The sequence below is a fragment of the Eptatretus burgeri genome, chromosome 8, assembly GCF_056783735.1.
Source record: "Eptatretus burgeri isolate ZD-2024b chromosome 8, Ebu_testis_v1, whole genome shotgun sequence".
In the NCBI taxonomy this organism is placed as follows: Eukaryota; Metazoa; Chordata; class Myxini; order Myxiniformes; family Myxinidae; genus Eptatretus; species Eptatretus burgeri.
Window position 1 is genome coordinate 56223621 of NC_140968.1, and position 15000 is coordinate 56238620.

Sequence of the window (15000 nt, forward strand, 5' to 3'; positions counted from 1 at the left end):
CATACATACTGAGATAGCAAAATATTAAATTGGTTATGGAGAGTAATAAAGTCACCCAATCGTGATCATCATAATCGTGAAACATTGTAAGTGAAATTTGAGATATATGACAAAACTACCTCATCAGTATTTTTTGCAACATACTCATGAGATTAAACTCTGGTATTCCAACAGCTCCAGGGAGCAGAACAATTGTCCAAGGATGGATCTGGGACCCCCGAGTGAGGACATACGATCAACAGGTGGATTAATGACCTCTCCGGTTCACCAAAATGCGTCCCCAAGGCTGGGGATTTCAGGGTGCTGCTGAGGATTGCCTACAGGTGGTGGCACCGTTCTTCAAGAAAAGACAGTCCAAGGAAATGGCAAGGAACTGGAGCTCAGAAAGAAGACAATCCTTAACTGTCGTCAATATTCCCAAAATATTGGTGGGCCCAAGTGATGGCACAATAGCCAGGCTCCCAGTGTTGGTGGTGATATCAGCAACAAAGACGTCAAAAATTTATTGTGGAGGAATTCCTCCCACTATTCGAAAGGAAACATGGTGAAGTTCACAGTAATATCTGGACGAGCTGCTTATATGAATTCCAACAGTTGGCATTATATTCTCAATGATTTGCGATGGCTCACCAATTGCTTTAACATGGAGTAGAGGCAAGATTTCTCACTATAATGTTAAGCTTTGTCACCACAGTTCAGAACGTCCCCGTTTCAGAACAGGGTAGAAAGAGAATGAAACTACACAACTCAATTGGCATCCAATTATGCTGTGGAATGCATAGACAAAGGTTTGCACAGTAGGTACGGTCAGGTGCAAAAATCGCAAAAAACAGCGACCCCAACATAGTCTTTGTTTACATAAGTGCAGTGGTGTAGTGGTACAACATAATGTGGGTAAACTATACGAATGCCAGTTGAGGCAAAGAAGCAGTGTGTCCGCAGGCTACAAAAACACAAGGTGTGCAGAGCACAGGAAGGGTGAGGAAGGGGGTATCTCTCTATCTCTCTCTATCTGCATATCAGTCTAAAGCTGTGTGGTCTTGGCTCCACACGGGCGTCAGTGTGGCTTCTAAGTTGTGGGGGGATCTTTGGGCTGCTTCTCCAGGATGGGTTAGCTGTCGCCGTGCTGCGGGCCAGTTTGTGTACGAATCAGATTCAGAGTGAGCCGACCGGAGGGGTGCAAAGGTCACTGCATGTAAGAGCATGCATGCAGGCAGGCCTTTGCCAGGTAGATAGCATGGGTTATAAATGCTCCCGCCCCAGGTCTCAAAGTATCCACCTCCGTGTGTGTGTGGTGCGTGCGTGCGAGTGTGTGTGTGTGATTTGTCACTATCTTTTGGTGGAAAATCCACTGTACTGTTTCTTCAATATTTATATGTTTCTTATGTATTTATGAAAAGTATGGATTGACTGACTGCCTGGACACAACTGAGGTTGTGGATCTACTGATGTAGGTAATCTACTGATGTGGATCCGTGACCGAGGTTTTGGATCGGCCATTTGGAGAGGGTCTGGAAGGATCGAAACCTCAATGAAGAATGGTGCCCAGTTGATGATCCCTGCAGTCAGGAAAGGTGTGTGCTTTTGTGCGAATGTATGTATGTATATATATATATATATATATATATATATATATATATATATATATATATATATATACATATATATATATATGTATTTGTTTGTGTTTGTGCATGTTTGTGTGTGTTTGCATGGATGAGTATGTGTGCGTGTGTTTGTTTTTGTTTGGGTGTGTGTGTGTGTGTGGGTGTGTGTTTTTTCTTTGGGTTTGTGTGTTTTTGTTTGTTTTTTATTTAGAATTATTGAATTTATTTACTTTTTTGTGTGTGTGTGTGTGTGTGTGATAGAATTGTTAGGAACAGTTGTGCGTGAAAAAATGAGATGTGAGTGAGTGTGTGTGTGTCATTCATTGGTATCTCCATAATTCGGGTTTTAGAAGGTGGGACGGAGCCCTTCCAGGACTCAGGACTCGAAGTATCAACCGTTATTTCGGTAAAGGATCATGATTCATGGTCTGAGTTGTGAAGTTTTCTTGTTCTCAGAGTTTTGTTCCCAATTTGACAGCACCAAAGACGTCATTGGCTTCACATAGCAGTAAGGCCAAAGTCACATTTGCTCTACGGGCGAGGATACGGCGGCCGTGCGTCCTCTGAATTGACAGAAACGTGCGGCGGCCGCAGAGTTTCTGCGGTGGCCTCAGGGTGGCCCTACGCCATTTGGCTATTTTTTACAGGTCGTAGGGGGTCGCCGTGGAATTATAACGCGGAGTTATAACTTTTTTCATTTCTACGTTCGTCGGAGCAATTCGACAAGCCGAAAAAAAAAAACTGGTAAAAAAAAAAATAATATTAACCCATTCGCTATCGTCCGTCTGGCCGCACGTTCCCCTTAGGGCCAAGCTGTTAGGGGGCCTGCGGTCGCCTTGCGGGCACCTTGAGGCTACCTTGCGTCTGCCTTGAAAATTCTATGGCCGCCGCAGGGCCCCCTTAAGGTCACCGTGCGACATCAAATCAAAGACCGTACGGCAACCCCACGTTTTCGGTCTCCACAATTTATAAATACGCCGTGCGGCTCCCCGAAAAATAAAAACATATGTGACTGCTACATTGTGTGACCGTGGAAATACTGCGGCCGCCGTATAATTGCTAGTGGCCGAAGATTTTGGAGACCCCACGGCCGCCGTGGAAAATGTGACCTAGGCCTAAGCACCAACATAGCGACCGTGTGATTTGTCAGGCTGAAACTGCGGGTGGTGTCAGAGCAGTTGTCCAACAGAATGATACACACAGACAGATGGATGAACAAGCGTATTATTAGATACATAATAATAATAGTAATACAAATACAAAAAAACAGATTGACGTAAAGAAAATGAAATACAGGTACAAAAATTAAGGATGATTAAACCCTTACCCTAAACCTACAGAGTTTTGAATGCTTGAAAAGAAAGAGCAACACTTTATTCTTTCAAAATTTATCAATGTGTGATGTCATTTATTTATGGGGTATTTTGCAGCGGTGACGTATTTAGTTCCGGCAAACCAAATGTGAGTGGGGCTTATCACCATCGGATCAAGTTTGATTCCTTGCAGCATCTTTTGCAACCAGGCCAACATACAGGACATTGATGAGAGTTGAATAATTGACTGCTTGTTGCATATTCTTACTTCGCTCAAAAGAAAAGTTATGGGAGGAATTCGATATGAAGGTACAAGGAGGCTGTTGTTTTATGACATTGATCTCTTACACCTTAGAGAGGGGAGGCTAACACTGTGTTAGAAAGTTCATAATCGTCGAATAATGTTAAAATATAGAGCTGATTAAAGGCTCACCTTCCAAGGGTTTAACAATCTGTAGCTTGTCAGGAATGAAGGTACGGACGCCAAGAGACATGGCTGAGCGTGAATCTGACGACGATTCGCTCCCAGTTGGCGTCGAGGGCCGACTCAAAACAGAGGTGCTAGCCGTTGTTGTTCCCGAGAGCTCCAGCAGGCGTCGGTCCCACTCCTCGTCCATAAACCGACGCTCGCTCAGCAAAGCCTCACGCCGTAGGGCCAGACGTCTCAGGGCTGCTTCCAGATCATTGGAGCCTGGCATCCCTGGTTGGCCTGGCCTTCGCTCCTCACTGCACATCCCAAACACAAAGACTCAAATACACTTGTGAGATTGTGTTGTTCTGTTTTATGACATTATATACTGTATACTTACTTTTGGCATTATGCTGATAGGGATGGGATTATCAATTATTATCAATGTGAAGGCACATCCAAGCAACAAAAACAAATTAAACACTCTCATTTCTGAAGCAAACAGGAGAGAGCAGAGTAACATGGAAAACATAAATCACACCAAAATTAAGAACAGACGTCTTGCTGGTAAAGGCTAGTATTGACGTATCAGGATTACATTAACTTCACAAGTTACATCAATAGTTCGGTATTTTTTGCTTAATTAAATGAATACATAATTTTTGTTAAACAGTGGTTGTTTGGTTTGAGTGGCTCAAAACTTGTTTCTTTCTGTCCCAGCTGGTTTTGGTTCGATTCCCATTGCTGCTCGTTCTTGCCAACCCTGACTTGGTGAGCATGGTGAGTAACCCAAACACACCTCATTGTGATTTGAGGGAGGACTTCGCCCTATAGTGGACTGGAAAATGCTGGTTTAAAGTTCTCACAGTTTAGAGGTATTTTAAAAATATATTAATAATGTAAGTCGATAAAATAAATTGCAGTTTTATACTTTTTAGCATTCAGAAAACCATTCCATCAGAGAAGTGGGGTGAAGTTGCCATTGGAAAGAGATATTGATAAAGAAAGTAACCGAGGACAATCTCCAGGCTCCTGAACACAAGGCAAAATAATAAGTAAACCTAAATTACCTCTCACACCTCCCCACCTCCATATCTTTTTGAATTACTAACCCCTCAATGCTCATGTCCATATCCAAGCTCCTGTTGGTGGCCCCGCTGCATGTGGCCGATGTCTCGGAGCCATAGTAGCTGGAGCGTGGTGATGGGAAGCTGCTAGATTGATTAGAGCCGAATGCTGACATCTGATTGGAACCAGGAATGGGCAGTGGTGAGAGACTGCGCAGGCGACGTTTGCTGGCCTCATTCACATTCCGTACAGTGTCAAACATCCTTCGTTCTCTGCTTCTGTTCCGGTAGAGAGAGAGCATTCTGAGCGGGCGCCCAAAAGGCTTAAGCAGTAACAACAATAGGTACACAAATAATTCAATCATTATTAATCCGGAATCTACAAAAGTGAATGGTTTAACGCAAGAATACACAGGAGATCCTCGTATAAAGTGGGGGATTCGTTCCTGCGAAATGACGTGTTATCCGAAAACGTGTTATGGGGCAATGTTTAACATGTAAAAATCTTGGTTATGTTCCAAATGGGGAATATTTCAACCTTTTAAGGTTGAAGGCCAACATAAAAACCTCAAAAAAGCAGTAAACAATGCATAAATTAAATATATAACAAATTACAACATTAAAATGAATTACTTTTTAGCTCACCTGGAACATAGTTCTGGGGAGCTTATGGGAAGGGGTGTCATCCGTCTGTCCATCCACAAATACTTACAACTTATTTCCTGAAACTACACATACGATTTCGATAAAACTTTACCACAATGTTCATCATTGTGTATGTACCAAAGTTTGTTCATCTATCTATAATTCCAGCAGTGTGTGTGTGTGTGTGTGTGTGTGTGTGTGTGTGTGTGTGTGTGTGTGTGTGTGTGTGTGTGTGTGTGTGTGTGACCGCTGGTCCGATCTAATTGAAACTTGCCAGGTATATTGCTGGGGACCTGAGGATGTGCCTTTTCAAGGTTTGATATTAATCGGCCAAGTGCTTCCCAAGTTATGGCCATTTATTTACCAAACCAATGACAAGACACGTTGTTGCGTAGGTGTGGCCGATGGGGAAGGGAAGCTCAGTCACGCTCCCCATTACAGGTTACAACGTACGGACTTCCGGAGAGTGATAACCTCGTGTATTCTAATAATTTCTCGATTTCTTATGCGCATTTATAGATAAACACAATGCTGCAAGTTATGATCGTTTTCATATTAAACGGTGCATAAATTTCGGTAACATCAGAGTGCTGGTATGCTCCGAACCAGGAAGTAGTTTTTTTCTCTCTTCTCTTCTCTTTTTGTTTTTCCTTGCGATGACATTGCGAAAAGGCAAAATACGTTGGCGCTAATTGAATAATTGGCGATTAAAACCTAAATTGCGAATCATCGTAACTGTGATATGCGAACTTCCGCGCCACGCACGTACGGGCACGCGAGAGCGAAGAAACGGCCTGTGTGGTTGTTGTTTGTTGCTCAAGGTGGAATTTTTTTTTTTTTTACGGGCACGTACTAGTCTATCTATAATTCCAGCAATTTCTGTGTGTGTCTGTCTGTCTGTCCGTCTGTTTGTCTGCGACCGCAGTTTCTCGACGACCGCCGGTCCGATCGGATTGAAACTTGCCAGGAATATTGCTGGGGATCCGCGGATGTGCCTTTTTGAGGTTTGATATTAATCGAATAAGCGGTTCCCAAGTTACGGCCATTTATCTGTCCACCAATGACAAGACACGGTGCTATGACATCACAAATGACATCACAATGAATGTTTATTTATTTGTTTTTTGTGAATACATTTACAGAGAGAGGGGTGAGAGAGGAGGGGGGAGAGGGGAGGGGGAAAGAGGGGGGGAGAGAGGGGGAGAGAGGGGGATAGAGAGGGGGAGAGGGGGGAGAGAGGGGGAGAGAGGGGGTAGAGAGGGGAGGGAGAGAGGGGAGGGAGAGAGGGGGAGAGAGGGAGGGGAGAGAGGGAAGGGAGAGAGGGAGGGGAGAGAGGGGGAGAGAGAGGGGCGTCACAATTCAAGAGAGGGGGAGAGAGGAGGAGGCGAGATAGGGGGAGAGAGGGGGGCAAGAGAGGGGCGAGAGAGGGGAGGGAGAGAGGGGCGAGAGAGAGAGAGGTGAGAGAGGAGGAGGGAGAGAGGAGGGGCGAGACTAGGGGGGAGTGAGAGAGAGGGGCGTCACAATTCTTCGTTTAATATGACGTCACAATTGACGCTGGGGACCTGAGTATGTTTCCCAGGTGTTTCCCCAGTTATGGCCATTTATGATACAGTTGGTCCGATCTAATCGAAAAAATGCCCCAATCCAGTCATCGTTTACGAGAGCGAAGGAAGGAAGCTGCACATACTGGCACGCCTCACCCACAAGAGAGGGTACTGGAATGAGAGAGGGGGAGAGAGGAGGGGGTGAGAGATGGAGGGGGGGTGGGTGAGAGGAGAGGGTGAAAAAAATGCCCAAATCCAGTCATCATTTATGCACCTATGGGCACGCACCTACGGGCCTGTGCTTGTGGCATTAAAAAAGGCAAATAAATAAATAAAAAAATCGGGCCCCAGAGGGGTCTTTAGGGGTTGCCCCCCAAAATAGTAATTTGCTTTCTTCTCAAAAACGATGCAAACAATTCTGAGGAAACTTCAATACAACCTTCATCACACATGATGTCCCAAAATTTGTTAATGCAATTAGAAAAATCAGGGTCTAAGGGGATGTAAGGGGGGTTGCCCCCCTACCCCAAATATGTACTTGCTTTCTTCTCCGAAACTACTACACACCATTTTGATGAAACTTGACCACAACCTTCAGCATCCATGAAGTACCAATGTTTGCTCACACCACATAAAAAACCCCCAAAAAAGCTGAGGTCTAAGAGGGTCGAAGGGTGAGGGTTGCCCCCCCAAAATAGGTATTTGCTTTATTCTCAGAAACTACATACACAATTCCAATGAAACTTGACTACAACCTTCATCATCCGTGATGTACGAAAGCTTGTTCACACCATTAAAAAAGTAAAATAAAATAATATTAATAATAATAAAAAAATCGGGGTATAAGGGGGTATACAGGAGGGGGGGGGTTCCCCCAGAATATTTTCTTTCTCTGAAACTTTCTTCTCTGAAACCACACACACAATTTAGATGAAACTTAAACACAACCTTTATCGCCCCTGATGCACCAAAGTTTGTTCACGTCATCAAAAAAAAAATCCATAGGTACTTACTTTCTTCTCCGTTACATATTTTGTGGGTCATATAGACCTACCAGTGATTCCCTCGTTACCTTATCCATCTGCTACCAGGTGAGTGGCCAGGGGTATTTCCCCCATGTTTAACAAGTGTTATCATGATTGGTGTTGGATACAGTACATATTGCTTGTGGCAGGCTTATTCAGGTGTGGCAGGCTGTCCAGTTGAGGTTGAAGGCTCAGAAGATGAAATGGAGGCTGATTCGTTTGGGAATTTTTTGAACAACTTCATAATGGAGTCTTGAGTGGCTGCCTTCATTTTCTGTTCATAGATCTTCGTTTAACATTTTAAGACATTCTTCATCTCCCTCCACACCTTGGAACTTCTCATGTAGTTGGGATCATGTTAATCAAAGATGGCCATGGCTTCATCAACCAACTTGAAACCTTTAGCCATGACCTTCATCATGAGGGTTTTAACAGGCACAGAGTACTCAAAACTTCATTTTGATTCCTCTCTGATGTGCTCCTCCTCCAGAGCCAGAAGATCTTCATTGCTCAGCTCCTCTATGTGTAAGAGAAGCAAATCCTCAACATCATCTTCGCTGACCTCCTCAAATCCCACTTGCAGGGACATGTCCATAATCTGTTGCCTTGCTTCACTGACTTCAGTCTCCATGAAACCTCTCAACTCAATCACTGCCTCAGGCCCGAGTTGATGGAGATGAAGATGTTTGAGATGAAAGTACAACTTGGCATGCGTTTCAATAAAGTCCTGTTTCATCGAGGTTAAACACCTGGCTTGGTGTGTCACCTCCATCTGCGATCACTGATTTGCAGACAGCTGGAAATTTTTTGGCAGCAGCATGATCTGCTGCAGCAGCTTCCCCAGTCAACTTGAGATTGTGGAACACATGGCAACTCTTGAAGCGCTCGAAGCACCCATGACTGGCAGCAAAAGGCACTGGATAATTGGTATCTTTGGTTAGATCGCCATACAAACTCCTCACCTTCTCTTGAATGACCATTCCAGACATTCTGTTGGTTCTGATACTCTATCCACGTGGTCAACATCTTCTCCATTTTCTCAATAGCATCAGGCCGAGATCTTGCATTTGTAGTAACAATGAGATTTGTTGTTGTCTGAGCGCTCATGGATTTTATCACGATTGTCACAAATGGTTCTCCCTGTAGAATCACGAAGTCCCATCTCTCTGAATAGCAATGCTGCGCTCACCTCTATCAAACCGATCTAAAACTTTTAATTAACTTCCAATGAATGAGACTTTCTTGACTTCTTCTTCACTTGATCATTATCTCCAATGCCACTTGTTACACGCTTTGCAGCCAGTTTTGACCGCTGTGAGTGAACGACTCGCTCAGAATGACAGAGCGCGAATGACTCGCACAGAATGATATAGCGTTTGTTGGTGTTGTTGTGGTAACAGTAGTAGTTGTAGTTATTAAATCCGCACTGAAGCAAAATCGCTTCATCAAAACACGTGTTGACCGTATCATGGATTGCAATTCCCCAAATATTCATCGGAATTGGGGCTGTTTACTCTTTTCAAGTAAACCATTGTTGCCAAATGATGAATGTACGTAATGTAGACGAGACTGAATATTCAGTAAACAGCCCCAGTTAATAGCATCATGCTGTCTGCCGATAAGATAACGAGTTACAACAGACCAATATGGTGGTAAAAAAGTGGAAACCCACCAAATAATTAAACTCTGGCATATCTGATAATGTCTGACACAATGCTTACATGGTAGCATTCCCAAAAAAGGATGTGCAAATTGTGAAACATGTCCTTGAGGTCAGGTCGGTAAGGCTGACAGCTTTCTCCAATATCATGGCGCTTATCTAGATGGTTAAGCCTGGTGTTGGCTTCAAAGTTAAGGTGGCGAGATTATGATCTTAAGGTCCTGAGTTTGAGCCTTTGTCGTGCCATAAATAACACCAGGTGGATCGACTCAGCCCGTCATCCTTCCAAGGTCGACAAGATCAGTTCCAGCTCTGCGAAGAATGAGCTATTTGAGTATTCTGTGTCGGAGGGGTGACCTGTACAGGATTGTGCCCCATAGCCAAGGAAAAAGTGTGTCTGCAGCCCTACGCACATGATGGTCTGAAAGAAACGTTTATCTTTATATCTCGATGGGTTGTGGTTCTGGCCTCAAGGGTATTGCAAGAGAAAAGAGAGAAGAAACTAAAGTTGGAAAGTAATGAACCAAATTATATTTTACCAATTCTTCCAAGAGTGTTTCACTTCCGGGAGATATGTACAAAAAATTGTTTTAACTGCAAACCATTCTAATTTGCAACCATAACGTCAAAACAAAGAGTGCTATCATGTGACAAGAACACACAACAAACCTTAACTTAACTCCATTACAAGCATGTATGAAAATTTTTGTCTTTTCAATATTTTCCACGAGTGAACTTCATTACACCTGGAAACACTCTTCTTCTACCATTCCTCAAATCCTCCTTGTGCGACAGTGCATCCCTGTCAGCGTCCCGCTGCTTACCCTGTGCCCCATTTTGTCTGTTGATCCATTGCGGCGTGTCACTACTCTTCCATGAGCCTCTACATCTGTAGAAAAATAAATTCCATTTCATGTAAATCTGATGAAATCCATTGGGAGAGCGATAGAGTGTGTGCCCTGCTTACTTGTCAGGGTTGACACTATCCTCTAGTTCTCTTCTCATGGTCCCCTCGATCTCGGCAGCCAGAGAATCCTGGACACATGGCATGGTAACAGTCAGCAACTATGGAATGGAACAAGAGTTAATTTAGCTCCAACCTATCCAGATTAAACTACATCTGGTGGTGTAATGGTTAGTGTGTGTCTGCTCTGAATCTGGGAGGTTGGTGGTTCGAATCCTGGGGAGTCATACGAAAGACTTTAAAAAAATGGTACGTGCTGCATCCTTGCTTCATGCTCAGCATTAAAAAAAAGGATAGAGCACGGACAAACAACAATATGTTGGTAATAATAGTGGAGGATTTGATTCGTGGAGGCCTAATGGCTTTCTCTTGAGTTGAAGTACTTCCTTGTAAGATAACTCCTATTATTAGAAATAAATGGAGGATCAACCTCAATGTCGAGCCATGTCTGTTTTGGGCTTTTTCACATCTCATTTCCCGCACACCTCCGAAGAAGGGAAGTAGGTATGGTGGAATGCTAGTAATGCATCATTAGAAGCTCACGTTGCTGAACACCCACCATGGGGAAGTTGACCAAAGGGTGAAACCAACGCGGTGAAGTCGTTTGTAGCCCGGCTTTGTTTCGCAGGTTTTTGGCCTCCTCCTGGGCTTCGTGAAGCATGTCCGTGCACTGCTGCATCTTCTCTTTGATGTATCGCAGCTACACAAACAGAATCAAACACCTTCAGGGTCATTTGAATCGAACAAACATACTTTGTATTTACATGCACAGGAATCGTATTACAAGGAGGCACCATTTTGGATGTGCTGAGGGATAGTCACGATGGCCTAAGCCATTCAATAACTTGCTGATGTAACCTGGAAGCAGAGTTAACTGATCCAGTAACACAGTGGAAGGTCATCATGCCATTCATTGCGTCAGCAACAATTGCGATTAAAATGAAGCCATATTATCTGGCACAAGCTGGATAAGCTTGGATTTACCTCACTGGTGAGTTCTCTTTGGGCATCTTTGGCTGCAGCAAGATGCTGGTTCAACTCATCATTATCTGTTGCAAACTGCAAATACAATTAAAAGAATGAAACATGTTTAAAGCATACAGTTTACCATAAACAGAAGGTTATCAGATTGAGCTAACAAGAAAAGTGAGTTAAAGCTAGGCTAGCAAGTCAGTCGTTTTTAAAATTGAATGCTTTCCTATTGAAGTAGTGAGAGAGCGAGAGAGGTAGCAAAGTCTACACAATGCATAAATATATGAGGGTGTGACTAAGGATGTGAAAGCTATCGAATCTTCCTCACCATCTTCACTTTCCGCTGAAGGTCGACGACTTGTGCGAGCAGCTGGGTGATCTCCTCCTGCTGCCGAGCTGCTTCATCACTGCGTCTCATCAACTCCTCTGTCAGTGTTGTCAGCTGCGTGCTCGTCTCCTCTGCTCCCCATTCCACCCCCCCCCAATATAAAGTCATTTTTTTTTCATCTTAAGTACATCAATTAAAAACGTGATTGCTGTTGATGTTTATTCATTCATCACCCTACAACCATATTCATCTACAACATGGGTGTGTGTGTGTGTGTGTGTGTGTGTGTGTGTGTGTGTGTGTGTGTGTGTATACGACATCCGTATATGTATATAATATATATACTAGTAAAGGTGCCCGTCTTCGACGGGCGTCACTGGCAACATATGGTAAAAGACAGAAAGCATGAATGTATTTTAAACAATATATTATATCATTTTTATCCATTGATTATCATTCAGGTTTTCCCCTTCGACTGACTGACCGCAGGAGCTCCACTTCGATGACATTACCATGTAATTTAGTGACTACACAACGTGTACCATTCGTGAGTTCCGGAAGATCCATAGAGCGCATTAAAATTACAGGGCACCCTACTTTCAAGTGATCCAAAAGGCCGGATCAGTTTCGTGTACATATTCATATCTTGTAGATTTTAGCTGATTCTGAAACTGTTAACAGCATGTCGATCGGATGGTTCTGTGATTTTCTACGGTAGTAAACAGAAGTATGACTTAAGCCTGTACGCCACTATGCGGAGACCCGAGGACCTAATATTTCACAACAAACTAAAAAGTCACAAAATTTGAAGATATTTTAAATAAACAATTTATTATAATCTATATCTATAAAACTGAGTGTGTGTGTGTGTGTGTGTGTGTGTGTGTGTGTGTGTGTGTGTGTGTGTGTGTGTGTGTGTGTGTGTGTGTGTGTGTGTGTGTGTGTGTGTGTGTGTGTGTGTGTGTGTGTGTGTGTGTGTGTGTGTGTGTGTGTGTGTGGTCGTTATGCATTTCCACAAACTCCAACCGATTCCATTCAAATTCGGTACACTTATGGCTTTTGGTCCAACTTCGGTCATTGGTTATAAATTTTTTCCAAAACACTTCCGATATTCGAAAAAAATCGATAAATCGATATCCCTTATAGGATTTTCCATTAAAATCCACTCGAGTTTAAGGCCTACAGGGGACGCAAATTTCCACTTTGCCCTGGGCGCCGTTTACCTCCGCTATGCCAAGCTGTTAGGGTTAGGGTTCGGTGTTAACTGTTAGGGTTAGGGTTAGGGTAGCTAACCCTAACCCTAACCCTAACAGCTAACCCTAACAGCTATTCAGTAAATTTGCAAGAAAGCCCGGGCAACACCGGGCTTTATTGCTATCCCGAGCAATGCCGGGCTTTTCTGCTAGTATCAATTAAATATCATTTTTATCCATCGATAATATGAATTGTTCTGTACAGCTGTAGTTGTTCTCCTGGGATCTGCGCATCCATCCACGATCTATGTTCTAATGAAGTGCAGTAGGAATAACAAAAACAGCACCGTGCGGGAGTGTAGGTAATCTCTCCAAAGCTCTAGGAAAGCCTTAAGATGCATCATGACCGGTTTGATTGTGAACAGATATACGGATGGACGAACATCGAGACCGGTTTTATGAGGTCATCATGAAGGTACCGCTTGATATTACGCATTGAAATAGAGATATGAATACTCAAGTGAGTTCATTATATGTCTATGATTGATAGCTTATTGACAGCTCAATAACATGAGCAATTTACTATGGCGTATAGTGATTAATAATAACATACTCGACAAAAGGTTTTACGAACTCATCTTCGTGGTCCTCTAAAAAATGGGAAACATTTTTATTTATTTTTTGTGCAATAATTCCTCCCATTTTGCAAATGGAGAACATGAACTGTTTAACTACCATAATCATCAAAACGAATTTTGAGGGGCCTCTTAAGGAAGACAATAATATCATTACGAAATATGTCAAAGGTTGTTTCATTTCATGCAGTAACAAAAATCTGATGGTGGAACAAAAAAAGGGCATGCCGAAATATTAATATAGATAGATAACAATAAGATTTAACTACCATAATCATCAAAACGAAAGGTGACCAGGGTTGCGTCAGGAAGGGCATCCGGCGTAAAACATGTGCCAAATCACTATGCGGATCATACGGATGATCCGCTGTGGCGACCCCGAACGGGAGTAGCCGAAAGAAGAAGAATCATCAAAACGAATTTTGAGGGGCCTCTTCAGGAAGACAATAATATCATTACGAAATATGTCAAATCTTTTTTCATTTCATGCAGTAACAAAAATCTGATGGTGGAACAAAAAAAGGGGCATGCCAAAAAAAAAAAAAAATATATATATATATATATATATATATATATATATATATATATATATATATATATATATATATATATATATATATATACATATATTGTAACGGATCTGGAAACCATTTGCATTCAATATACAGATGTCCCAAAAGTCAGTTATGTCGTTAATTATGTGTGTAGTCAGATCCCCTTCCTTTTGTCTAGTGGGAGAATCAAAGGCATGCATTGCGATTTCTTTTAGTTAGGTTGTTACATCTAACAAGCCATCGAACAACCATCCCATCTGCACGACCCCTCGGCCCATTACGATCCACGGTACCATCGTGTTTGCAGCCCTCGGTTCGCGTTCCACAGCACACCTTTGCCTGAGACGGATTCCTGAGGATGTTTGAGGCAGTTTCACCACCATGACCTTTCTCGAACACGTGCGGAGGGGAGGGTCGGCTTTCTCCAAAGAAGGCCGAAACCCCGCCCCGGAAAGGTATGCCGTGGGACCATGTCCAATCAAAGGCGGACAGTGAGGTGTGTTCACCAAGGCCCCTCCCCGCTGAGGGAGGTCCATAAATTCCCGAGCACTCTCTGAGAGCAGAGTTTGGTGGGTTTTCGCTGTCACGAAAGGGTTTTTTCTGTTACGAAGGGGTTACGAAGGTTGTTACGAAGGGGTGGTAACAGTGGTTGTTACGAGGGCTGTCACGAGGGTTGAGCAGAAGGTCGTCGAGGCGGCGAACATGTCTCTGCTGGCCCTCTACAAGGAAGGAAAGAGCGACCCTGACCCCCTTCCATGGACCCTGGCCATTCACCACCCGAGCTCCGCCACGAACCTCGAGTCCCACACGTGCGACTGGGGACCAAACCAGCGACCGTTGTCAGGTGCCACAGCACAGAGTACCCCTTTTCTCCGACGGCCAGGTACCCATCCGAACTCTGACCCCCAGCTTGTCTCTCTCCTCAGCTGCAAGGGTCCAATAAAGAACTCTGGGTTTATTTTCATTTGTGTGTGTGTCTGCGTGTGGACCCGTCTTTAACTAGAACTGAATATGTGTTTTTGGATCATTGTAAATATTCCTTGGTTGCATATTTGCGTTAAGTCTTGCCTTTGTCTTTTACTGT

The 15000-nt window shown here is 43.4% G+C and overlaps 1 protein-coding gene across 1 annotated transcript in view; it reads right to left on the minus strand.

Moving 5' to 3' along the window:
• The window catches only part of LOC147021793 (trafficking kinesin-binding protein 1-like), a 178422-nt gene that overhangs the window by 11372 nt on the left and 152050 nt on the right, over positions 1–15000 (minus strand). The window contains 6 exon segments of the mRNA XM_085892158.1: positions 3354–3646; positions 4442–4675; positions 10238–10305; positions 10794–10934; positions 11219–11293; positions 11535–11665. Of these exon segments, the coding sequence (XP_085748284.1) occupies positions 3354–3646; positions 4442–4675; positions 10238–10305; positions 10794–10934; positions 11219–11293; positions 11535–11665 (942 nt within the window).